Below are 26,409 nucleotides of genomic sequence, written 5' to 3'. Positions count from 1 at the left end.
TCTTTATCCTTATAGTCCAATCCCTTTGTAAAAAAGGCCAAAATATCATTTGCTTTTCTCATTGACTCTATTTGCAGGTATAGCAAGCAATCACTAGGGGACATAGATTTAAGGTGAGAGGAGAAAACTATAAAGGTGATGTGTGGGGCAAGTTCTTATACGCAGAGGATAGTGAGTGTCCGGAATTCGCTGCCAGGAGAGGTGGTGGAAGCAGGTACGATAGTGGTGTTTAAGAGGCAGCTTGACAAATACATGAATAGAATGGGAATAGAGGGATACGGACCCTGGAAGTGCAAAATGTTTGAGTTGACAGGCAATATGATCGGCGCAGGCTTGGAGGGCCAAAGGGCCTGTTCCTGTGCTGTACTTTTCTTTGTTCTTTACTTTGTCATCCATGTCAGGTCCCTCCAAATACTAACACACCTCTCACCATGTAAAAAATATTTTGCTTTTCTTATTATTTTCCTATTGGAGTGGATAACTTCACACTTGTCCATAATATATTCCATCTGCCAAATTCTTGCCCACTCACTTAATCTACAATATCCTTTTGCAACCTTTTTGCATTTTCCTCACAGCTTACTTTCCCACTTAACTATGTATTGTCAGAAAACTTGGATACATTACACTTGCTCGCTTCATCTAAGCCATTGCTATAGATTCTAAAATAACTGAGCCCCCAAGCACTGATACTTGCGATACCCTACTAGTTACCACCTATGTGCTGCCAACAACTGTACTTCTCCTGAAACATGTACATTCACGCAGTATCTGATTTCTGTGATGCCCTCCATGGTTAAATTGCTCACTAACACTCAATATCAAGGTTCACCTATGCTTATGCAGTTTAGTTACTGTAGGTGGCATCAGTAGAACTGTGCTCCAGCAAGTCAGCAGCTTTACACGAGGAAGGGAAGAAAAGTACATTTAAAAAAAAATGGCATCCAAGGATAAAATAAGACACAAGTCTACAAAAATGTTTTCAATCATTTTCTGAGACAAGAACATTCCAGACATCAGGAAGACTTCCAAGAATGAGAAAAACTGAAATGGCCAACACGCATTGTGAGATATAAACTTTACCCCTGCATACTTTAATTCTACTATTCCGCTCCCAGTCTATTTAATTATACAGTCGTCATGGCACAGGAGGAAGCTGTTTGTCCACTGAATCCAAGTAGCTCTCTATACAGTCAGTCCCACTCCCCTGCTCTCTCTGTAACTTTATATTTCTCAAGTGCCTATCCAATTTCCTTTTGAAATATGTATTGTCTCTGCTTTCATCACCCTCGTAGCCAGTGAGTTCCAGTTCATTACCACTTGTCCTGCAAAAAAATGTTCTTCCTTATATCCTTCCTATACCTCTTGCCCAAAATCTTAAATCTGTGCCCACTAGTCCTTGTAACATCAGCTAATGGGAACAACTTTTCTTTGCCCGCATTATCTAAACCTGTCATAAGCGTGTACACCTCTATCAAATCTCCCATCAATCTCTTTGACCCCAGCTTCTCCAACTTAACCTTGTCGCTAAAATCCCTCAGCCCTGGGATAATTTTGGTAAATCTCCCCTGGACTCTCTCAAAGACCATCAAGTCCTCCCTAAATTGTGGAAAGCAGAACTGGACTCTAGCTGTGGCCTAACCAGAGCCTTATAAAGGTTCAGCACACTTTCCCTCTCTTTGCACTCAATACCTCTACTGGTTAAGCTCCAGATCAAAGATCTACGCCCATGTGCCCCAAGGTCCCTCTCTTTCTGCACTCCATAGAACTGTGCCATTAAGTCTGTATTGCTTCTCCCTATTCCTTCTGCCAAAACCCTCACACTTATCTGCACTAAATTCCATGTACCACTTGCCTACCCATTCTGCTAGCATGTCCTATTGCAGTTGATTGGTATCATCCTCACTGTTTTGTCACTCCTCTGACTTAGATATCATTGGCATATGTTGAACTTTTACTCCATGTAAATCATCTGTGTATACCCAAAAAGCAGTGGTCCTCACTAACCCTTGGGGAACACCACAGTCTACTATCCTCCAGTCTGAAAAACAACCACTTACCATGACTCTGTTTTCTGCCCTTAAATCTTTTTCTTAAATCCAAGCTGGCATTGGTTCTCCTATTCCATGGACCTCAATTTTGCTCATCAGCTTTTATGTAATGCTTTGTCAGACGCTTTAAAATTCATTTGGACAGCCTCCACTGGATTTCCCTCATCAACCTTCTCTGTTACTTCAAAAAATTCAATTAAGCTTAGTCAAACACAATCTGCCTTTCACAAATCAGTGTGGTCTCTCCTTAATTAACTCAAATCTCTCCCAAGTTCCTGTTAATTCTTTCCTTGGTCATTTTTCTAAAACCTTATCTGCCACTGATGTCAAACTGACCAGCCTGTAGTTACTAGGAATCTCTTTGCCCCCTTTCTTGAACATTTGCCATACATACAGTACATAGTACAGGATACTCACAGAAAGAATGCAATTCCTTAATTCTAGCAGGTGATTTCGTAGCAGCTTCATGTCTTTAGATCCAGATGCACCAGCATCCAGCACAAATAATCTATCAGATATCTGCATATCGTTCCCAAACCTAAGAACGTACAAGTCCATTATAAAAATGACAGTACTGGCAGAATACAATTTATCGATAAATTTTAGAAAAGGTTCAGTCATACTGGAGTATTAGGACCCTAGCTCCCACTCAGGACCATCAAATATAAATACACTTTTAACAAAACTAAACTGAACATCTTAGCTGTGTAATGTGATAAATGTTAAAAATATAGAAAACAAAAACAAACTGGTTGGTAGTAAAAAAAACTCTGGCTGGTAATGCCTGGATTCTACAAAGTCACAAACACTTGCTTAAGACTAAATATAGTTATCCCTACCAGTCACTGAGATTGCTTTGATGTTGCTGGCCCGATTCAAGCAACTCCACCATAACACTGCCCCTCCAAAAGTGAAACAATTTGTCATTTTTATAATTAGTGGTGTCTCCAGTCATAGCTTACGTAGTTACTACAATAGCTGAATTCTTCACAAGAAAAATGTTCACAAAAGGGAAATAGTTTTGTGTCCCAAGCCCAGGGAAACCTTTAATGTATCACTTTTGTAGCAACTTTTGTTGGACATTCTCCAGTGAGTTGTTACATTTCTCATATCCCAAGAGCACTTCACATACAACCAAATTACTTTGAAGTGCAGACACTTACAAAGGCAAACGTAACAGGTTTTGAGCACAGCAAGATCCCGCAAAGAGCAGGGAGATGAATGAATATCAAATTTGCTTTCTGTGGTGTTGGTTTGGACATAAGGAGAGTTGCTTGTGAACTCTTCTTCGAACAGTGCCATGGGCTCAGATGGGCGCTTCTGTTAAATGTCTTTTCTTATGACCGCCACTTCCAATAATGCAGAACTCCCACGGTACCAGCTGGAGTGCTGGCTTGTATTATATGCTCAAGTCCTGGACTGGGCCTGAAACCCACAAATTTGCAGGCAAAAGTGCTATCGATTGAACCAAGCTGGGAATTGATGGGGCATCTAAGGAAAGCGGAGTTTTTAAAAGGCAGTTCAGACGACTTTGGCTACTTACCTACTTTTTATTTCTTTTAGAAGTGATGGATCTTTGTCATAATCAAATTCCCCTCCAAATGAACGGGGACAGTTTACAATATCTGCATGTGTGGCAACAAGAATAACCTGCAAAGGACTTTTCAGCTTTCCACCAAATGCTATCAAAAAAAGAAATCACTTTCAGTATAAACATAAAGCAGATTGATCATTTGTTTTATCTTCATTTTAATCCAACCAATTTGTAATTTGAGTGTCATGTATGCTGTTAATCCCACACATGAGCTATCCACTATAACCACAGTGTAGGAATCTTACCAAGGAAACAGGTTTAAATCCCAATGACAGTATTTCCAGTTCAGGTTAGAAGTTTAAGGTTATTATAAATTTAAGAATTGACATATAAAAAGTCAAAACGCTAGAGGATTGAATTCTACCATAACAAAACATTGGAACCTTTAGAATTGTTTGTCAAAGCTCAGAAGCAAGAAACAGCTCAAAACTGTCAAATCCCAGTAAAAATCCGTAATTCTACTTTAAGGTCTACAAGACCAGTTGGGAAAGTTTTACTGGTACCCTTCATTTCCCAGGGCAGCATCCAACTCTCTTCAGTCTTTATTCTTATCTCAGCTAGGAAATTTTGAGGAATGCTCGAACATTTAAAATCAGTGATATTTAAAGGAAAAGTGTATCATTTTATTAAACATCAAGTGTCTGGACTTGCTTTACAGTCATCCCAGCATAGATTTTACAAAGACAAAAGCATGAGTTTGTGGGTCAAGATTAAAATCCACATTGTTGCATTTTAAATATTGTTAACTGAAAATCTATATATTTTTAATCTGAAGAATAAACTAGGTATTTATAACTGATTAACAATATTACCAAAATAATGGTTGCAGTCTATAGAAGAAATGCCCAAACTGTTCTGGCAAACCATTCCACAAAGTCCCAGTAATTCAGTTCTCTTTCATACTAGCTTATTCTAGATCAATTTCAAGGATTTATGCAAATTTGGAAATGACAGTTCTAGTGCTTTCACCTCAATAGTGAATAAATCCCAAAACAGAGGCACATGTAAAATAACTGTCATTTATTTATGGTTCACAAAGGCATAAAACTTTGACACTATACAGCATGTAGTATAATTTATTTTAATGGCTCTTTAGTGCCATCTGCTGGGGGAGGTGATACAATATGAAATTTTTATATTGGAACACATGCTTGTCCCACACAATCCTGCAACTTCAAGGCATATTCATCTTGTCAAATACTACACACACTCTGAATGGCTGTACTCTCAAGCAAAACTCAGACTGCCTGTAGTCTGTGCCTCATTCACTATTCTTTGACCAACACTTCTACCTCTGCAAAATTAACTAGCCATGCCTTCTTTTATCCCACTATCACTGATACCCTTATCGAGTCTTTTTTTATTCATTCACGGGATGTGGGTATTGCTAGTGAGGGTCAGCCTTAATTGCTCAATCTTAATTGCCTTTGAAAAGGTGGTGGTGAGCTGCCTTCTTGAATTGCTGCAGTCCATCTGGTGTAGGTTTGCTTATAGTACTTTTAGGTAGGGAGTTCCAGGATTTTGACTGAACAATAGTGAAGTAATAATGATATATTTCCAAATCAGGATTGGATGTGACTTGGGGGAACTCCTAAATGGTGGCATACTTATGCATCCGCTACTCTTATCCTTTCTAGACGGTAGAGTTTGTAGGTTTGGAAAGTGCAGACGAAGAAACTTTGGCTTCAGTCATCTAGGCACATGGAAAGTATTCCATTACACTCCTAACTTGTGCCTTGTAGATGGTGGACAGATTTTGGGGAGTTAGCAGAATGCCCATCCTCTGACTTCCCCTTGTAGCCACAGTATTTATATGGCTGATCCCGTTAACTTTCTGGTCAATGATGAGCCCTGGGATGCTGATGGTGGGGGATGATGCTGATGCCATTGAATAGGGAGGTGGGGAGGCTCTGTCATTGGAGATGTTCATAGTCATGCTACACAAGTGACACACAGTCACTTACCAGTTATCAATCCCAAGCCTGAATGTTATCTTGTTCCAGGCAGGCATGGACTGCTTGAGTATCTAAGCAATTGAAAATCCAACTGATGACTGTGCAATCATCAGCAAACATTCCCACTTCTGACCTGGGGGGGTGCAGGGGTGGTCATTGATGAAGCAGCTGTAGATGATTGGGCACAATTATTACCTCCAAGTTTGTCTTCTCCAAAACACTCCATCCCAAGGACCACCATAAGTTAACTTAGGTCAAAACTAAATCGCTCACAACTTGTCCCGTAGTTCCAGTCACTCATCTTCTCGGTCATAACCGACCTCCATGGCTTCTGATCCCCAAATCTACTGAATTCAGAACTCATTTACAAATTTCTCCATGGATCTTCCCTATTCATTCTTTGCAACCTCCTTCAACTAATATCATCTGCTCTTCTGTTGAAAGCCTCCAGTGGATCTCTTCCACCTGCCATTAGTATCAGAGCTTTAAGCCATCATAGTTATACTTTCTCCAACTCTTGCCCTAAACCATGTTTCACTTTGTTAGCTCTCTATCCACCCTCAACAGTCTCTTCAAAATCTATCATTTCAACTATGCCTTTGGTGCCTTCCCAAACTCATTGGGCAGTATCATCCCAGGTTTGCACTAAGTGCAGTTGCAGTTGGGGAAAAGAGTGTTTTACCTATCGGCCGCATTGGTGGCTTTTCATATTGTCCCAATCCTGCCTCATTAATCACGCATTCCCAGGAAACATTTCCCTGGTGGGCAGGATCTCATTTCCCACATCGCCGTCACTTCGCTGTTCTCTCACGTCGGGTGTCATATTTAAACAGCAGCCGCACGCACATCTCCCAGTGCATCCAGCTCAGGGCTGCTGCACAGAAGACATGGCCCGGAAAGGCAAGACGACTGAAGCACCCCCCCCCGCCATTAAGTGACGCTTCCCTGGAATGCATTTTGGATGCCGTGGAGGCCCGCTGTGATGTCATCTACCCCCCCCAGCTCTGGCTGCAGGAGGTCCAGCAATCTCACCACTCCAGCTTGGTAGGCGATGGCAGTGGTAATCAGTGCCAATGCTACAAAGAAGAGGCTGGCCATCCAGTGCAAGAAGTGGATGAATGATCTCATCCCTGCTGCCAAGGTAAGGCAACCATCTCATCACTCTAAACTCTCAAGCCCATCACACATTCACTGGCATCTCACTCTCCTCCAGCTCAAGGGACATCACCGCTCACTATCTCACACACCTTCACGTCTCCAACTGCCCTCATTTCCTCTGGAGGCTGCCTCCTCAGCTCTCACCATTTTGAAGCCAGTTGAACAGATCAACTTGTGCCTCCACATACGTTGGGATACCCCACTTCCCCAGTACAGCTCTAGACCTGCAGCCATTGAAAAGCCATCCCCGCCTTATGACTGCCCGTGAGCCCCCCTAAAAGTGATGTGGTGCTGCCTGTGAAGGCTGGCGCTGATGATTGAGTGCTGCCCAAAGCAAGGTAGGCAAACAAACCTCAAAATCCCGAGTGAAGTGCCGCTCACCAGGTGCATGTTGCTTATGTACAGTTGCCGACATGCTCGGATGACCCAATCTGGGGGATGATTCCGGCAAGCTGGTCTTATAATGATATGCCAATGTATTACAATGACGTTCCTTATGTCTGATGGTGGGAAACACGGTCCACTATTGATGGACAGAGTGGACAATTGCAAACTGGTTTCACGACATTGTGAAACTGATTTTTGGCCTTCTAGCCATTTTTTCTGCTCATGTCGCCAAACACGCCCGCTGCCAACGGGTACGGAAAATTCTGCCCATAAACTCCGGTGTTTGCACCTTCCCTGTGTGGTGGTTAGAAATGTTCACTACATTAAAAGGTGCTGTATAAATGCAATTTGTTGCAGTTGATCCCTTGTAGGGTTACTGTTCAGAGTTAACTGTTGCCCTCCAGTAACTGGAACAAGTGGTTATTGTTCACATCAGGGTCGACAGGCTACTTGACTGCAATAGGGGAGGGAAGTTTGCAGCCAATACCAATTCCCTGCCAAACCAATATCTATGTATGTACATTGACAACAGAGCTCTCAGATTGATGATTAGGAATATAGCTTCGCCTCATCTTTCAGAATGTAAAGGCCAACTATAACATATCAACGCCCCATTTAATTTATCAAAGAGCTTCAAGGTGGTGCAGGGTACAATGGAAGGGAAAGTTCACAAGACAGCTGGATATAATGGGAGAGTTAGTTTTCTACAGGAATGAATTTGATGGGCCAGATAATGCTGTTATAGCAAATTGTTCAAGTGAGTATTCTTCATGCAAGGCCGGGAAAGTGAACTTCAGATATATTATTCCTCTATTGGGCCCATTCCTTTCCTGCCTATAGCCAAACTGTCATTTCTTAGTGATATAAAAACAAAGCACTAACACCTATAGAAATCTGAAATAAAAACAGAAAATGCTGGAAAAACTTAGGAGGTCTGGGTTCTGATTAAGTCATATTATACTTGAAATGTTAACTGTTTTTCCCTTCATAGTTGTTGCCAGACATGCTGAGCTTTTCCAGCATTGTTTTTAATGTCCTTTTTTGGTGTGCACACCGATGTATTAGTCGGCTGCAGGAGGAAATCCTAATTGATTTCAATTTACTCTCATTTCTCATCTGGATAGACTAGGACTTAAAGGACAACTATACCAATGACAACCCTTACATACTTACACCATCACACTGAGACACAAGTTAATCATCTACCCAACTACCACCAGCTTTTCAATTTTGTGTTTTTAAACCTTTATGATAAGCACTACAATAGTCAAGAACAGAGGGATTTACAAGGAGGCAATTTTAAAAACTTTTTCTTCAGTTTCACTGCACATTGATTGCTACTGAAGAATATCCTTAGAGAAAAGACTATTTACTTTCTTTGAGTTTACGTTACGTAGAATAACGAAAAGTACCCTGGGGTTAAATGTGCTGTACAAAGTGAGTAATTCACTATAATATTAAGGCCTTATTTAAACAGGACCTGAATATAAAATATCACCATGCATTACAAATTTACTTTTCTGACTTTGGCATTCAACTTTAGGATTATCGTGTCTAATTCTAGGCACCACACTTTAGGAAGAAGGTGAAGACTTGGAGAGGGCAGAGAAGAGATTTATTAGAATGGCTCCAGGGATGAGGGACTTGATGAGTGACTAACAGAGGTAAGCTGGAGAAGCTCCTTGGAGCAGAACAACTTAAAGAAGAAGAAATGGTTTTCAATGGCTGAAGGGTCAATAATAAGAGGGCAAATTTAAATGATTGACAAAGGAAGCAGAAGCAATATAAGGAAAACCTTTTTATTTTACACAATATGTGGTTAGGATTTGGAATGCACTGCCTGATAGGGTGGTGGATATAGATTCAGAAGTAGCCTTCAAAAAGGGCAATTGGTCAAATTCTTGAAGGAGAAACATTGCAGGGATATGGGGAAAAGAGGAGAGTGGAACCAACTGGATTCCTCTTTGAGTCTGTGCCTGTTCTCAATAGACCGAATGGCCTCCTTCTGTGCCATACAAAGGACATTAAGCTTTAGGAGGTCACTGTAACATTAGACAAAGGCCACATGGCCAGCAATATGGTATCACTTTACACTTTGTGAAGGGGTACACAAATTTAACTTGAACCCATCAAAGCAAAAGCTTTCACTTGATACATTAACATTGCTTTCATAATTTAAATTCAGCTTTTGAAATCTGAAGAAAAATTTAAAAACTTGAAGTTTGTTACTTTACAGGAATTACTTCTTGATTATTTATTGGATAAGAGCTAAGTAAAGTGAAGGTTTGAAAAGATTTTGGAGTGAATAATTGCTAATATTTGTAACACTTATTCAGACTACATAGGATTTTCTCAGCCCAGCTGTAGCAATCTGTCACAACAGGGGCAGGCTACGAACCATGTCACTGCCAAACTCCACTAAATCTGCAGAAATTCTCTCGGCTCTCTCAAAAGAATCTGGTGTTGAAAATTTGGTCGAATTAGTAACATCACACAATGTGCACTGTGACATCATCAACCTGAAGTGTCTGCATTTCGGGAGACCAGTTGCCGCAGAACATTCAGCTTTTGAAGTTGTAAAATTAGAAGAACATTTTCTTTTAAAACCTCACTCACCAATCCAACAAATACATGAGTTCATGGTGGAAATCAGTGAAATAGGAGGAGGAGTAGGCCGTTCGGCGCCTTGAGCCTGCTCCGCCATTCAACTGGATCATGGCAGATCGTCTACCTCAACAATATTTTCCCGCACCATCCCCATATCTCTTGTTGTCTTTACTATCCAGAAGTCTATCAATCTCTGTCTTGAACATATTCAATGACTGAGCCTTCACAGCCCTCTGGGGTAGAGCATTCCAAAAATTCAGCACCCTCTGAATGAATAAATTCCTCCTCATCTGTCCTAAATGGCCAACCTCTTATTCTGAGGCCGTATCCCCTGGTTCCAGATGCCCCAGTCAGGGGAAACACCCTCCCTGCATCTACCCTGTTGAGCACTGTAAGAATTTTGTATGCTTCAATGAAATCACTTCACATTCTTTTAAACTCTACAGAATACAGGCCCAGTGGTCTCAATCTCTCCTCATGGGACAATCCCACCATCTCAGCGATCGGTCTGGTGAAGCTTTGTTACAGTCCCTCTTTGGCAAGTATATCCTTCCTGAAGTGAGGAGATCGAAACTGCACATAATACTCCAGGTTCGGTCTCACCAAGGCTTGATACAATTGTAGCAAGATTTCTTTACTCCGATACTCAAATCCTCTTGCAGTGAAGGCCAACATACCAATTGTCTTCCTAATGGCTTGCTGCACCTCCACGTGAGCTTTCAGTGACTTATGAACAAGGACATCCAGGTTCCTTTGAACATCAACACTTCCCAATCTCTCACCATTTAAAAAAAAATACTCTACATTTCTGTTTCTCCAGTCAAAGTGGATAACTACATAGTTTTCCACATTATATTCCATCTGCCAGACGATGAAAAGATATGTATATTACTTCCGACTCTTAAGTCTCTGTGTAGTAATTCCATTCAAATCATTGCACAGTACTTTACAATTTTAAATTTAAATTTGCCATCTGTGTCATCATTTGCAAACTGTTCCAATTGCCTTGCCAAAAACAACATCCTGGCTTGAATTTCATGCTTGGTGTAGGCATGGACGCATAATCCGCTCCCAGGCGAGATCGCATTTCCAACGTGATTTCACATTGGGTGGCAGGGCCACCCACTGTGAAACATGTCTGCTCAATGGTCGGAAGGGCCGGGTGGGGACAGGAGTCTGTCAGGCGCCGGGTCCAATGGCAACCCAGTGGGGGATTTAAAAGTAGCAGAGGCTGCCCCCTGAAGGCTGCCAGGGGACACTTTATAGCTTTGGAGCTGTTTGATAAAACATTTTTTTTTTCCAGCTGTAATGGCATCTGCACCTGCTGGGCACACCAGTTGGGAGGGCAAGCCCTGTGGGCACTCGGCCCTCCAGTTCTCGGATGAGTGCCTGGGAATCCTTGTGGAGGAAGTCAGTGCCAGGTGGGGCATCCTCATCCTCAGGGATGGCAAGAGGAAGCTACCGCACCTGACCACAGAAGCATGAGCAGAGATGGCAGCCCAGATTACAGCCATATTGTTGTGTGGTGCACACGGGTGTAGCACTGCGAAAAGGTTCAACGATCTGCTGCGCTCAGCAAGGACGAGTACCGAGTGTCATGAAGCTATTAATGTACATAATATTTTGGAAAATATTTTTCTTTTAAAATAGAGATTTAGTCTGTGGGTGTGTCTTAATTGGATTAAAGCCAACTAGTCTGGGTGCCTTGATGTGTACTAGCTTTGATATTTAAGAGAGAAAGCGTGCATTTGCATTTTTTGAACAGAGCATTCAAGAAGTGGGGTTAAAACTGACGCCTACCTAGCAAATACCAAGCAATATGTTTACATTACTAATAAAATTGGTACAATGAAAGGGGTTTCATTGTTAAAAGGTGAAGTACAAAGAGGCTGGTGAGGCAATGAGAATTTGAATTTAATCAGTGGTGGTAGGTATAACTTCAGCAGTTTTCAGGTGGGCAGAGCAGAGGGAATGAGAGATCAAAAGGCAGCTGCAAGCCTCCAACTGGCTCCAAATGAACCAAAGTGAAAGAACCTCTCTTTGAATTCGAAAGGTGAAAATGTTTCGCCTGGTGTTTGGTTAAGTCTATGGGTTGCTGTTGCCTTAGTGGAGATTAATTTGGGAATTTGTAAAAGTCATGATAGTAGTAATTTGTAGCCATGTGTATATATATTTTTAAAACTGCATAAGTTAATAAAATGTTTCAATAGTTTATTGCAAAACTTCACGAACTAATGAACTAAGAACTAAGAATGATTCCTGAATTTAGAGTTGCACCTCAAATATAACATTAAAATTATAGGTTATGACAGTTGTTTAAAGTTTCCCTCTGGGATTTTTAGATAACTCCGCTTTACCAACTGCATTGGTCGTAACACTGAGTTGGCATGGATCTGTGTGGAGAAGTGTTAACAGTTGGCTGGCCGTCCCCCCTCCGTGGAACTCAGGGGTGTAAGAATCTGAGTGCCAACTGTCAATGAAATCTGCGCTGGCCAAGGCAGTTAACCCTGGCTGCTTGGCCTGATTGCTTTGTGGATTGAGGGACATGACTCGGATGTGCCCTGCAAGGTGTTCCTCAAGCGGGGGTGGCCAGGCTGCAATGGTGCTGCAGGTACAGAGTGGACTAATCAATGCTCCTCTGTCCTTTCAGGAGAAGAGAAGCCATTACAACAGAGAGGTCAAGGTCCCCTAGACCTGCTCATATTGATGAGGAACGAGATGGATGCCTCCGAGATGGGGTGTCCTCGCCTAGCTCATTTCAGCGGTTGTGGAGGGGCAGGGGTCTCTGACGAAGGTAAGGGTGCAGTGCACGGATGAATGTGTTGGAGTGTGTAAACGTTGTGTTGTCGCATCTGTAATGGAAACCTCAAACCTGGAATCCCCATTGTTCATTGAAAGATGATGGCACCATGATGCGGATCTCCATTGTCCCACCAGCCTGCCAAGCATGCACAGTGACAGTGCGATGACTAATACTAATGACGTCATTTTTCTCCCCAAGAATCGCCATCCAGCAAACGATGAGCCACCCTTGATGCCGGAGGACCAGTGCCCATCAGATGCACCTGCATCACACTCCTTTTCTGCACCAGTCACCAACACAGATATCAGCAACTCGGTGGGCATTAGATCGCTGGCTACGATGTTGGTGCACAGCGGTGAGGACACGGCACACTTGTAAGAGGAGCTGGTGGATGCAAAGAGTGTCCAGGGCGCTGGCAGTCAGAGAACTGCTGGAGACCAGAATCATTGACTCCGAAGCAAATGACGAGCCTCGGGAGTTGTCCATTAGGTGGCAAACCCTGGATGCCCAGTGTGATGCGTGGGATGATCTGGCAGAGGTCCCTGAGGGTTTGCATGCCATGGTCTGTTATGGAGGAGTCCATGTGGAGCACGAGTACTACGTTGATCCTCAGCACCAAACGCACTGCCTCCTCTGTTGAGACAGTCACAACTCTCATGCAGAAGCAGCTCCAGTAACAGAGTCAGGGGTTCCTGGGGTTGCGCTCGGACCTGCAAGCCCTCAAACAATGGCTTCAGGAGGTCACTGCCAGTGTGGGAGATGGGACTTAGTATCTCTGCTAGGTGCCCGTCCATCAACGGCAAGTAGGGAGGTTCAGAGCAACCTCACGTTGGCGCACAAGCTGCTTGTCGTCTCTGCGGGCTCCTCTCAGGGTGCTCTGGATGATGGCAGCAGCTCCTCTGCCTGTGACCGAGGCACCTGATGAGGCCACAATGACTGAGGAGTGCCCAGCTGTGGCACTGGACACTCCCTCCCAGGCGGGGCCAGAGGGCAACTGCCAAGGTCATTAGGGCCACCAGGACAGCAGAGTCAGGAGGCTGTCTCCAATGCCACCGCCAGCGACAGGGGAGGGGTCACCAAGACACAGCACTTGCAAATGCAAGCTTAAGGCACCATGAACACAAGGGACTTTTTGCATGTGCTCCTTTGTTCTGACATGTTTTGTTAATTTGTTTACCGATGTGGTCTTTAACACCCTGTTCACTTTCTGCGAGTGCCAACATTATATAAATTTTGCTTTTGTGTTAAAAGCCTGAGTATGTTTCATGTGTTTTGTAGGTGCAAGGCACGCCAGTATCTCATGCTGGACCCAAGTAGCTCTAAACTTTATTGCACAGGCATTGAGTGGACTTTCGGTTCAATGAAACAGGTAATTTCAAACATTTAGTAAGGAGGAGGCAGCCCTGGTATGAGCTGAAAGCAGTGCTTTGGCAGCCTGGCTGAAGAAGTGTTGAATCAAGACCTCCCTGCGGGTTCCAGAGATCTGCCTCCATGTCCTCATCATGTTCTTCCCCGGGCTCCTCTTCTGGTCCACTACTGGATTCATCATCTGTGGCCTGTGGAGCTGCCTCAAGGTCCTCTTCCTCCAGGCCCAGACTGTGAAGAGCACAGCATTCAACCACGATCAGTGACACCTGCTCTGGGGGGTATTGTAATGCTCCCCTGGAAAAACAAGGCATCTGAATCTGATCTTCAGTGGACCTATGGTCCTCTTTATGGCCGCCCTTGTGGAGGCATGACTCGTATTATACCTCTGCTCTGCTTCTGTTCTTGGGTGCTGGAGAGGCGTCATAAGCCACCTTTTCAACAGATAGTCCTTGTCGCCCAGCAGCCATCCATCCAGTTGAGCAGGAGCCACGAATAGCCTTAGCGCCTGAGAGTATCGGAGGATGTAAGCATTATGGGAGCTGCCAGGGTACCTTGTACAGACTTGCAAAATCTGCGTCATGGACGCAAACTGCCTGGACATTCATGGAGTGGAAGCCCTTCCTGTTGACGAAGGCACCCAGCTGACCTGCTGGTGCCTTGATGGCCACATGTGTGCATTCAATTGCACCCTGGATGCAGGGGAACTCAGAAATTGCAGCAAAGTCTTTGGCTTGCTCAGCCTGGTTGGCCTCATCCGTCCAGAAATAAATAAATGTCATTACCTGCCTGAACAGGGTGTCAGTCACCAGCTTGGCGTAACCGTGGACAGCCGATTGGGACGCTCCACACAGATCCCCCACCGACCCCTGTAAAGAGCCGGAGGCATAAAAATTGAGGGCCACTGTGACCTTCAGAGTCACTGGCATGGGGTGGCCACCCATACAGTTGGAGGTGATCTCTGGTCCAATCATCTGACATATGGAGATCACAGTCTCCCTGGAGAGATGGAGCCTCCTTCAGCACTGAACCTGACCTGACACATTGAGGTCGCTGTATCGCTGCCTGTACACTCTGGCAGCAGGATAGAGGCGTCTTCTGCAGGACCTTCTGTCTTGGACTTCCTGCTGGCCCTGTACGCAAGCCTTTCCTTCCACAGATCACTCCCCTGGAAGCTGCATAGGGAAATCTGATCTCTTCCTCCTCAGAGAAGCTGCCACAAGTGGAGTAGACAATCCACATTACCAGAGAAACAGAAGGCTGTCTGGTTACTGTAAGGGTCCACATGGTATAAATCCGCCAGGGACCTGGGAGACACCGAATCCTGAAATGAAGGCTAGCAATGCAAAGACTGAAGCTCAAAACAAAGATAAAGTTGTCAAGTTTCACTAAGCAAACTATCTCCTAAACTCCTCACTACTCACAATGGCAATGCTCCAGACCCTTTTTATCCTGTCCTTGGATGAGGTTTCGTTAAAAAAGAAGTTGTCCGCCTGCTGGTTTTGCCCGTGTGATGAGCGCAAAAATTGCACGGAAAACGTAAAATCTTGGACAATAGGGTTTTTAAATGGCTTTAATTGCCCCTTTAATTGTCGCCGGGCGCAGCTCCAACTCTAGCGCATGCCCACCAACCTCAATATTGCTCGCATGCGTGATGACATCAGGACACACATCCGACATCATTTCGCACCATTTCACATGCGTTCGGGTCGGGTGCGCACCCACCTGATAAACGTAAAATTCTGGCCCCCGTTTCTATATGCTGCTTATTTTAGTGTTGTTTCGAGTTAAAACTGTTTCACCAGATTATTCATGAACATTAGAAACAATGGCCTGGATATTGAAATAGTAATGACAATGTTTGCCATCACCGCTCCTTTGAAACTGATCTGGAGTCCACATGTGTGCAGTAAAATATGGAAATCCAGAAGTTGCTGTCAGAGATTCTATGCTTCTCCACTGAGTACACTGTTGAAGTATCCTCAGACAGCAATCATTTAGAAATCACTGAACTGATAATAACTTGCCCGTTTACACGAACATACTTTTTGTAAAAATGCTTGTAAAAGTTATGCCTTGTTGAATTAGGTGTAACTGAGCTTTTAAGTGGTGTATTAAATTCATAAGTTACTGAGAAACCTTTCAGACCCTGTAAAACTAATTTTATATTTGTGGAATGTCAGAATTCTCCATTATGATAAAAAAAATCCACATTTAAAAAACATGTCTATTCTCAGTTTCTACCTTAATGCGCTGATATATTTTGCTCACTGGAAAATTTAATTAGAAATGAAGGATAATCAGTGCATTTTACTTACTGGTTTGTTGTCTATGAAAATACTTCAGTGAAATTGGCTGCTTATCCTGCTTGATGACATCACTTTTGCTAGATCCCTCGACTTCTTGCCAGATTCAGACTAACATCAAGGGGAAATCCACACCACAGAGATTGTCAGATCTTTGCGACCAGTTTGCTTCAAGGCAAAGGGGTGAGTGCCGTCACCTCAAACTGACTGCAAAGTCTGAGTCATTAGGGATTTAAGCACTGATCCCTGCAGCACTCTTACACACAATTCGTTCTTTTAATTTCTTATCCAGTGCCATGTTCTGCCTTGGATTTTCATAGCCCTTAGTTAACTTAGATTTCCATACTTTGTCACAACATAAGAATGTAAGAAATAGGAGTAAGCCATAACGCTTCTTGAGCCAGCTCTGCCATTTAATAAGATCATGGATGATCTTTTATATCAACTCCACTTACTCACCCACATATCCCTTAAAATCTATTGATTTCAATCTTGAATATACTCAATGACTGAGGGTACACAGTTTTCTGGGTTAGAGAATTCCAAAGATTCACAACCCTCTGAATGAAGAAATTTCTCTTCATCACAGTACTAAATGACTGACTCCTTGCCCTCAGACTATTTCCCCTGGGGAAACAACCCCTCAGCATTTGCCCTGTTGAGCCCTCTCAGAATCTTGTGTCTTTCAATAAGATCACTTCTCATTCTGCTAAACTCCAGAGAGTATGTAGGCCCTTTCTACTCTATCTGTCCTGATAGGACAACCCCCTCATCCCAGGAATCATGCTAGTGAACCTTCATTACACCCCCACTAAAGCAAATATATCCTTCCAAAACTGTACACAGTACTTACCAAAGCCCTGTACAACTGAAGCAAGACTTCCTTACTCTTGTACTCCAATCTCATTGCAATAAAGTTCAACATACCATTTGTCTTCCTACTTGCTTGCTGTACTTGCATGTTAACTCTGTGATTCTGGGACATGGGCACCCAAGTCCCTTTGAACACCAACATTTAATAGCTGCTCGCCATTTAAAAAATATTTGTTTTTTCTATCCTTTCTACGAATAACCTCACATTTCCCCACATTATATTCAATCTACCACTTTCTTTCCCACTCACTTACCCTATCTATATCCCTTTCCAGGTTCTTGTATCCTCCTCACAGCTTACTTTCCCACCTGGCTTTGTATCGGCAGGTACATTACTTGGTCCCTTCATCTAAGCTATCAATATAGATAGTAAATTGCTGAGGACTCAAACTCAAATCTAGAAGAAAATCTATAAAAGGTACAACTAGTTGTTTCTATAACCATGAAACTTCATTACTATCTAAGGGCTCCTTCATCTCTGTAACCTTTGAGCTATAGATTTTCTCCAGCACCCACGGATACATGCCAACTGTCCAGTGGTTCTGCTAGTCTTCAGATTAAAACAAGTTCAGTATATTTTAGGTGTACTATTACTATAGTACACAAGGAGAAAAATAAACTTATTCTTAACTTTTATTGATGACTTTACAAGGAAATATTAAGTAAATCATTACTTATATACTTAACCAAAGTGTGATTTTTAAAATAAGATAAAGAAACCTCAAAGATGAGAAAAAGCCATTTGACCTTCAATGAAGTTCATATTTCTAGTTCACTAAATTCCTATTCACTAAATATGTAAACTTATTTTGAATGGTTCTAACGCTTCCTTTCTCTACGATTATGATTGGCTAATGAACGCGTTCTATGAACAGTGCACGGCTTGAACCTTACCTAAAGGCTCTTCTGCTGGGATAAGAGATTTGAGGGAATTGAGCCAAAAGGTCACTTGATTCAGCTGCATTTCATACGGTTCCTCCAGACTGAAAAGCACCATGTGGATAGCAGTGGAGTCATTTGCAGCAAAATAATCATAACAGCAGTAGAAAGCAGGATTGCCAGAGAACTCCCAGACACTAAAATCACCAACACCTAAAAAAAAGCAATTGAAATGCTTCAATTATTCTAAGGTTTAAAAAAAAGACACATGGGTTAACAGTCCAATTTTCTTCATTATTTGAAATTGCTGAGCGATTAAGTGGTGACAACAATTAAAGCCAGCAGTTCCTAAGCTGTGGGTCATGACCCCAATTAGGGTTGCAGAAACAGCAAATGGGTTCGCGAGAAATAAAATCATGTTCATCCTATACAGTGTAGTATAATGGAGGGCTTTAAATATTGCTGCAAATTTTGGGACAGCTCTTCCTCCACAGTGACAGGAAAAAGGACAAGTCAACAAACTGAGAAGCTGATTGTGAACTGGGAATTTGTGTTGCAAGCCACAGTATCTCTTCAGCTCTGGAACTTTCTACAATAGGTCTTTCCTGGCCCCACCCCCTCACTCCAACCCTCCAATCACAGCTTCATCTCTTCCCCTGTCCATCAATCACAAACTTTACCACCCTCATCCCCTGTGCTCAATGGTCCTCCAACCACAGCCTCACCAACACTCCCACCGACTCCGTGTGCTCGCTGATCTTCCAAACAGTTTCCCCTTTTTCCCGCTCTCTGCCATCCCTTGCTCTTTTGCTCTCGGTTTTGATGCTCAGCTTGTGCCTAATCTGCAGCAGGGCCTTGTGCTCCTGTGCTCTGCACCTCAACAGCCACTGAAATGACAGAGAGGTGAGAATGAAAGGTGGAGCAGAGAAATGGAAAAGTAGAGGGGGCTTCACCAGACAGGGATAAGGAAATGGTGGTGACAGTGAGCTTCTTCTCTCAGACCAAATCAAGGGAGCACTTACACTGAGCTTGTAAAATGGGATTTTGAGAAACTGTGTTGCAACATGCATGCTCATATGTCTCATTAGGCCTGGTGAGTACATAAAATAACATTTTTGCAAAATAATTTAAAAGCACAGATTTTTACATTTATATATTGTACATATTATATGTTAATCTATAATATGCAACATTTAATGATAATATACTGAATGCTACTGCACTGTTTCATTGTTTTATTTGGCATCTGGGGTCACGTTAATTTTCAGGCATTAAAAAGGGGTCAAATTGGAAAATAGTTTGGGAAGTGCCTAAATAAACAATCACAGAATTATTACGGTGTAGGAGGCAGCCGCCATTTGGCCCATCGTTTCTACACCGGCTCTCTGAGCATTTTAATTTAGTGCTTTTTCTCCCTAACCTTTCATGTTGTTTCTATTTATATAATTGTCCAATGCCCTCTTGAATGCCTCAATTGAATCTGCCACCACCACACTTCCAGGCAGTGCATTCCAAACCCTAAACAGTCATCGTGTGAAAAGGTTTTCTCACCTTGCATTTGCTTCTTTTGCAAAGCACTTTAAAACTGTGCCCCCTGGTTCTCGATCCATTTACGAGCGGGAACAGTTTCTCCCTATCTACCCTGTTCAGGCCCCTCACAATTTTGAAAAATCCTATCAAGTCTCCTCTTAGCCTTCTCCTCTCCAAGAAAAACAGTCCCAACTTCTCCAATCTTTCCTCATAACTGAAGTGTCTCATCCCTGGAACCATTCTTGTAAACCCCTTCTGCATTCTCTCCAATGCATTCACATCCTTCCCATTGTGTGGCACCCAGAACTACACACAATACTCCAGCTGAGGTCTAACCAGTGTATTATATAAGTTCATCATAACTTCCCTGCTCTTGTGCTCCATGCCCCTATTAATGAAGCCCAGAATACTGTTATGTTTTAGAAACAGTTCCCTCTACCTGTCCTGCCACCTTTAATGACTTATGTATATATATATACTGGTCCTGCACACCCTTTAGAATAGCATCCTTTGTTTTACACTGTCTCTCCATGTTCTTTGTTTCAAAGTGTATCACCTCACACTTCCCCACATTGAACTTGATCTGCCACCTATCTGCCAACTCCATCCATGTGTTAATGTCCTTTTGAAGTTCTACACTGTCCACTCAGTTTACAATTCTCCCAGTTCTGTGGAAGGGTCATGAGGACTTGAAACGTCAACTCTTTTCTTCTCCGCTGATGCTGCCAGACCTGCTGAGTTTTTCCAGGTAATTCTGTTTTTGTTTTACAATTCTCCCAAGTTTTGTGTTGTCCGCAAACTTTGAAATTGTCCCCTGTACACCAAGATCATTTATATATATCAGGAAAAGCAAAGTCCCAATACCGACCCCTGGGAACTCCACTACAAACCTTCTAGCTTGAAAAATACCCATTAACCATGACTCTCTGTTTCCCATCCCTCAGCCAATTTTGTATCCATGTTGCTACTGTCCCTTTTATTCCGTGACCTATAACCTTCCTCACAAGTCTGTTGTGTGGCGCTGTACTGAACACATCATCAACTGCCTTGCCCTCATCAACTATCTCTGTTACATCTTCAAAAAAATCCAGCCAGTTAGACATGATTTTCCTTTAACAAATCCATGCTGACTCTTCTGAATCAATCCACATTTTTGCAAGTGACTATTAATTCTATCCCGAGTAATTGTTTCTAGAAGTTTCCCCACCACCAAAGTTAAACTAACTGGTCTGTAATTGCAGGGCAGATCTTTACAACCTTTTTGAACAAGGGCGTAATGTTTGCAATTCTCCAGTCCTCCGGCACCTCCCCCGAATCTAGTGAACACTGAAAAGATTATTGCCAGTGCCTCTGCAATTTCCACTCTCATTTCCTTCAATATTCTTCTATGCATCTCATCCGGTCCCGGTGCCTTGTCAACTTGGAGCTCTGACAGCTTATCCAATACTTCCTCCTTATCAATTTTAAATCCTTCTAGTGACTGAGTTTCCTCCTCTGTCACCATGGCCTGGGCAGCATCTGCCTCGTACGTAAAGACCCACGCAAAGTATAATTTAACACCTCAACCATGCCTCTTGCCTCTATGTGTAAATCCCATTTTGGTTCCCTAATCAGCCCTACTCCTCCTTTTACCACCCTTTTACAATTGATGTGCTTATAGAATACTTTGGGATTTCCTTTTATGTTAGCTGCAAGTCCTTGCTTCTCATATTTGCTTTTTCATATCCCTCCTGAACCTTCTGCATTCAGCTTGGTTCTCAATTGTACTTGCTACCTGACACTTGTTGTAAGCACACTTTTTCTTCTTTAACTTTATTTTTTATCTCCTTTGTCACCCAGGGAGCTATAGATTTGTTTGTCCTTCCCTTCCCTTTTGAGAGAATATAACTTGACTGAGCCCAAAGCATCTCCTCTTTGAAGGTAGCCCATTGTTCAGCTATAATAATCCACAAAGCTTTCCACAGTAATTAATAACAGAAAGCACGGTGTTGAGAAGCCATCAGGAAAAGCTCATTAAGCAGTTACATGGACCGAAACATGAAAATTAATTGGCATACTATTTCTGAAGTTAATAAGTTTTCTCATTCTCCTCTAATTCTTGCTGGGACAGTTTGCCAGACCTCTAATATCACATCCAAGCAACTACTTTCGTGTCAGCTTTGATGACGATTGCTTGTAGGTTTATTTGATTAAAAGTATCACCACATCCAAGCCATGACATACCTTCACCAGATTTACAAACATACTTGCTTCCAACAGGGATCACTGTACAGCCGTCTGAAGTACAGCTGTCAGCCGACTGACTTCCCTCTCCCTAAACCATCTATATCGACGATTACCGTAAGATCCTATGAGTTGTTCTGGTTAAGGTCAGCTAACTCAGTCTGCGTGGGAATTCAATTTAGTTTCTTCCTGATTAAATGGGTTAGCTACTCACCACCATCAAGAGAGCACTTACTTAATAAATGCTACAACGTTTTTAAACAAACTGCCAAAGTAATTGCTGCACTTGCATTACAAATTGGTTTACCGCGGTCTTGAGATAAGTGTTGGATTAACCTTAAATTACTGATGTACTGCAAATGCAATTAACGCTTTCAAAATGCTGCTTCATCTATTCACTTGTATAAACACACAATGCAGTTCACAAGCTAAAAAGCATGAGGTTTTTTTAAGGCAGCATCTTTTATATAAAAATTGCTTCACATTTCACAGCATCGTCCTATTTAAAGCTAGTAGGTAAGCAGCCAGTAAAAGGGTTATGAGTTCCAACTGTTCAGTTCTATTGGTAAAGTAGACATTTCTTACCATTAATATTAGCATGTTGTATGTCTATAGCTTTAGTGGACTGGTCATCAATTGCATAGTGTAGATTGTGCGTTGGTGAAACAAAAGCTTGCAACACTCCTTTGGTTAGGCTTGGTTCAAACATCATGCTCCGGCTCCTTACACTGACGTTTTCACAGCCAGGATACAGGTTTGTAATGCTCACTGAAACTTAAAAATGAGAAGTTAATCAAATATGCTGTTTATAAATTTAATGTTTCTCAGACCAAGGTCACCATCTAATAAAAGTAGTAAAGCTTGTTAAATATAAATTATTCAAATTTAATTTAACTTTTTTTATATAAATGATATTCTAGTGTGAAAGGCACTATGTGCTAGAACAGCAAATCAGGGGCTACACAATTGCATACATCACCTTTCTAATAGGGAAGGGAGAGGAAAGAAAGTCAGCCAAAGTTCTTGTCCCCAGTCACTATCCAGTCACTCCCGAATTATATTTGAAGTGTATTCACTGTTGTTCGTAGGCAAACATGACAGCTAATTTACATACAACAATGAGATGAATGACCAGTTAATCTATTTGTTGGTGGTGTTCATCGAGAGATAAATAATGACATGGTGTATTTTTCATCCAAGTGAGGGAGGAGATGGAACCCCAGTTTATATGTGGGGTACCACAGGGAAAGTGCTTGGGCCCTAGCTATTCACAATATGTATCAATGATTTGGATGAGGGAACCAAATGTAATATTTTCAAGTTTGCTGGCGACACAAAACTAGGTGGGAATGTAAGTGGTGAGGAGGATGTTAAGAGGCTTCAAGACGATTTAGACAAGTTGAGTGAGTGGGCAAATACATGGCAGATGCAGTATAATGTGGATAAGTGTGAAGTTAGTCACTTTGGTAAGAAAAACAGAATGGCAGAGTATTATTTAAATGGTGATAGATAGGGAAATATTGATGTACAAAGGGGCCTGGGTGTACTTGTGCACCAATCACTGAAAGCAAGCATACAGGTGCAAGCAGTTAAGAAGGCAAACGGTATGTTGACCTTCATTGCGAGAGGATTTGAGTACAAGAGCAAGGATGTCTTACTGCAGCTGTACAGGGCCTTGGTGAGACCACACCTGGAGTATAGTGTGTAGTTTTAGTCTCCTTACCTAAGGAAGGATACACTTGCCAGAGGGGGTGCAGTGAAGGTTCACCAGATTGATTCCTGGGATGGAAGGAATGTCGTACGAGGAGAGATTGGGCTGACTCGGCTTGTATTCACTGGAGTTTAGTGTGAGAGGGGATCTCATTGGAACATATAAAATTCTGTCAGGGCTGGACAGACTGGATGCAGGGATGATGGTTCCTCTGGCAGTTGTGGGGGGGGGGGTCACAATCTCAGGATACGGGGTAGGCCATTTAGGACTGAGATGAGGAGAAACTTCTTCACTCAGAGGGTGGTGAACCTGTAGAATTCTCTACCACAGAAGGCTGTGGAGGCCAAGTCACAGAATATATTTAAGAAGGAAATAGATAGATTGCTAGACTTGAAAGGCTTCAAGGGATATGGTTGGGTGGCGGGGTTGGAGAGTGGGAGTACGGCATTGAGATAGAAGGTCAGCCAGGATCATATTGAATGGCAGAGCAGGATTGAAGGGCCGAATAACCTACTTCTACTTCCATTTTCTAAGTTTGAATCCCACTCTGATTTCACTAATGTTATGTATCTACCATGGCTCAGTTGGTAGTATTCTCACCTCTGAGTCACAAGGTTCCAGTTTCAAGTCCCTGTCCCACTCCAGGACTTGAGCACAAATATCAAAGCTGATACTCCAGAGCACCACAGAGCAATTGCTGCACTGTCTTTTGTGGTGCTCTACTGGGTGGCTGCAAAAGATCTCTTGGCACTATTTTGAAGAGGAGGAGCAGAGCTATCTCTAGTGTCCTGGCCAATATTTATCCCTCAATTAACATCACAAAAATACAATACCTGGTCATTATCACACTGCTGTTTGTGGGAGCTTACCTTGAGCATATTGGCTGCTGCATTTCCTACAACAATGACCGCACTTCAAAAGTACTTCATTTGCTGTGAAGTGTTTTGAGATGTCCTGGGGCTGTGAAAAGTGCTAAATAAATGCAAGGCGTTTTTTGACTTTCTAATAATTCTAATGAGGCTCAATGGAAGCTGGGAAATGTTTGAAATTTCAGACCTTAACTGTGGTGGGGAGACAATTTCCTCTTGATGGGTCTATTGGTTTCCAGAGGTTAGACCAGTACCTGAAATGACTCCTGGCATTTTCACTGAAATTTGGCTCCCTTACCCCAGTGGTAGACTCATCGAGCCATGTTAAACAGCTTTTTGTAAATCTGCCTCCAGGATGAGGGAGACTGATTTGGCAGGAAGAACACTGGGAACTGCCTCACAGAATTTGAAAAAAAAATACTGTCAATATGATACTAACTCTCAAATGATACTCTCAGGCACTCTACATTGCACATTTTATCAACATAAAATTAAGCTATTAGTGTAAAAAAATCATTAGAAAATCTCTGTTATAGCAGACTGCAACACAAATATTTAGCACAAAACTGGAAGCATGAGGTTGTCTTTTTATCGGTGACATTTAAGATTGGATTCTGACAGACTGGTGACTGTAACCCAAAATCTGGTGGTTCTGCTGCTAAATTCATCTCCGTTAGGAGGTTTAAAAGTCTGCTGGTGGGATAAGGGTGTCAGCATAAACAATGGGAACTGACGCCTTGAAGCCTATATCCCATAGTCCAAGTTAAATGACATCAAATGATATTAGCATCTTCTGACTCATCACAGCAGAGATCCTTTGCATTTATTAATTCTGTCCTCTTCTCTACTCCTCCCTCTTCCATTCCCCAATATGGCTAAAAGCTGATTGGTGAAACACACTGTCTGGTAAAGCTCTCCGCCCTCCCTGATGGCTCAGTGAGTTCATCCAGTTGGCACATGAACCACAAAGACCAGGAAGATTAAATTTCAATGTTAATCTGTGCTGAGGTGTTCAAGTGTTACAATTGACTTCAATGTCCCAGAGGCTAAAAACCAGTTGGGGTTTCCCTTCCTTTCATGAACTCCTGTTGAGAGTGCACTTACATGGAGGTTGCACGGGAAAGGGTTGGACTTGGTTGCAGAGTTTGCTGCAACTGAATCAGTTATCAACACTGACTGACAAGACTTGTAAGTGAGAACTGGCCACTTTGTTGAGGTACTAGAGAGTAGCTATTGCTGGGGTATGGTTCCATGGGCAAAGGGTAAACATCTTTAGAAAGGAAGGGAGTCAAGAAAGTTAACAGAGCAAAAATTGTTCATAAAACGGCATAATTCAAATATCACCTCTCAGGCTTGGCTCCCCTTAGCATAGCTCTATACAGAGCTGTACACAAACATGCATAAGTCAGCATGCAGAGTGCTAGTTTAAGAACAATATTTCTTTGACATTCTTATACAAGAAGTACCTAAGCCACTTTGAAAACTACTTTGAAGGAACTTGTGGGTCCAAGGCAAGCACATTTAGTTTTTTTTGATCCTCCTAGAAGTTTCTTCTACCCGCTTTTGTGAAACTGCGCCACAGTTTAACCAGGTAAGGTCACCAGCTGTTAAGGGAAACTGAATGCTCAGCGCCCAGTTCCAAGGCCAAATCAATCCTTCAGTTTAAGGATGACTGAATTCAATTTGCATTAATTATGTTTATATCCGTCTTCAAGCCTACTATATAAAGAACGATGGATACTCAGCCCCGATTACAATGTAGCCATCTCAGAAGTTGGTGGTTTCAAGTCATGCAGAAAGTTGCAAGTTTCCACTGTGTTAAACTGAGAACCTAAGAAACCTTTTGCAGTATTGTAAGAAAGCAATACAGATAGCCAGGTTCAGACCCTACTTTTGCCAATGTTCACAGAAACTATTCCCAAATGGAGGCAGTTAGTTTAACTGACTGTGACCAAGTCTTCAGATGTTCAGCCACCAGTTACCTAACTGATGGGAAGCAGAAACAAGACTAAAAATTGATGGAGTTCCGTTTCAGATTGGATTTTTTTAAAAAAATCATTTGCGGGATCTAGGTATCCCTAGCTGGGCCAGCATTTAT

At 42.4% G+C, this 26,409-nt stretch overlaps 1 protein-coding gene across 7 annotated transcripts in view; it reads right to left on the bottom strand.

Moving 5' to 3' along the window:
• The window catches only part of dapk1 (death-associated protein kinase 1), a 225,658-nt gene that overhangs the window by 25,107 nt on the left and 174,142 nt on the right, over positions 1-26,409 (bottom strand). For 6 of the 7 annotated variants that reach the window (XM_041186193.1, XM_041186194.1, XM_041186192.1 and 3 more), the window contains 4 exons: positions 22,317-22,505; positions 17,994-18,191; positions 3,595-3,733; positions 2,469-2,589 (listed from right to left, as the gene is read on the bottom strand). In XM_041186193.1, coding sequence (XP_041042127.1) covers positions 2,469-2,589; positions 3,595-3,733; positions 17,994-18,191; positions 22,317-22,505 — 647 coding nt within the window. The remainder of the gene's footprint in view (positions 1-2,468; positions 2,590-3,594; positions 3,734-17,993; positions 18,192-22,316; positions 22,506-26,409) is intronic. The other variant, XM_041186196.1, reaches the window with a different exon arrangement.

This window comes from Carcharodon carcharias, chromosome 4, assembly GCF_017639515.1.
Source record: "Carcharodon carcharias isolate sCarCar2 chromosome 4, sCarCar2.pri, whole genome shotgun sequence".
Classification (NCBI taxonomy): Eukaryota; Metazoa; Chordata; class Chondrichthyes; order Lamniformes; family Lamnidae; genus Carcharodon; species Carcharodon carcharias.
This window is presented reverse-complemented; position numbering and strand designations above follow the sequence as displayed.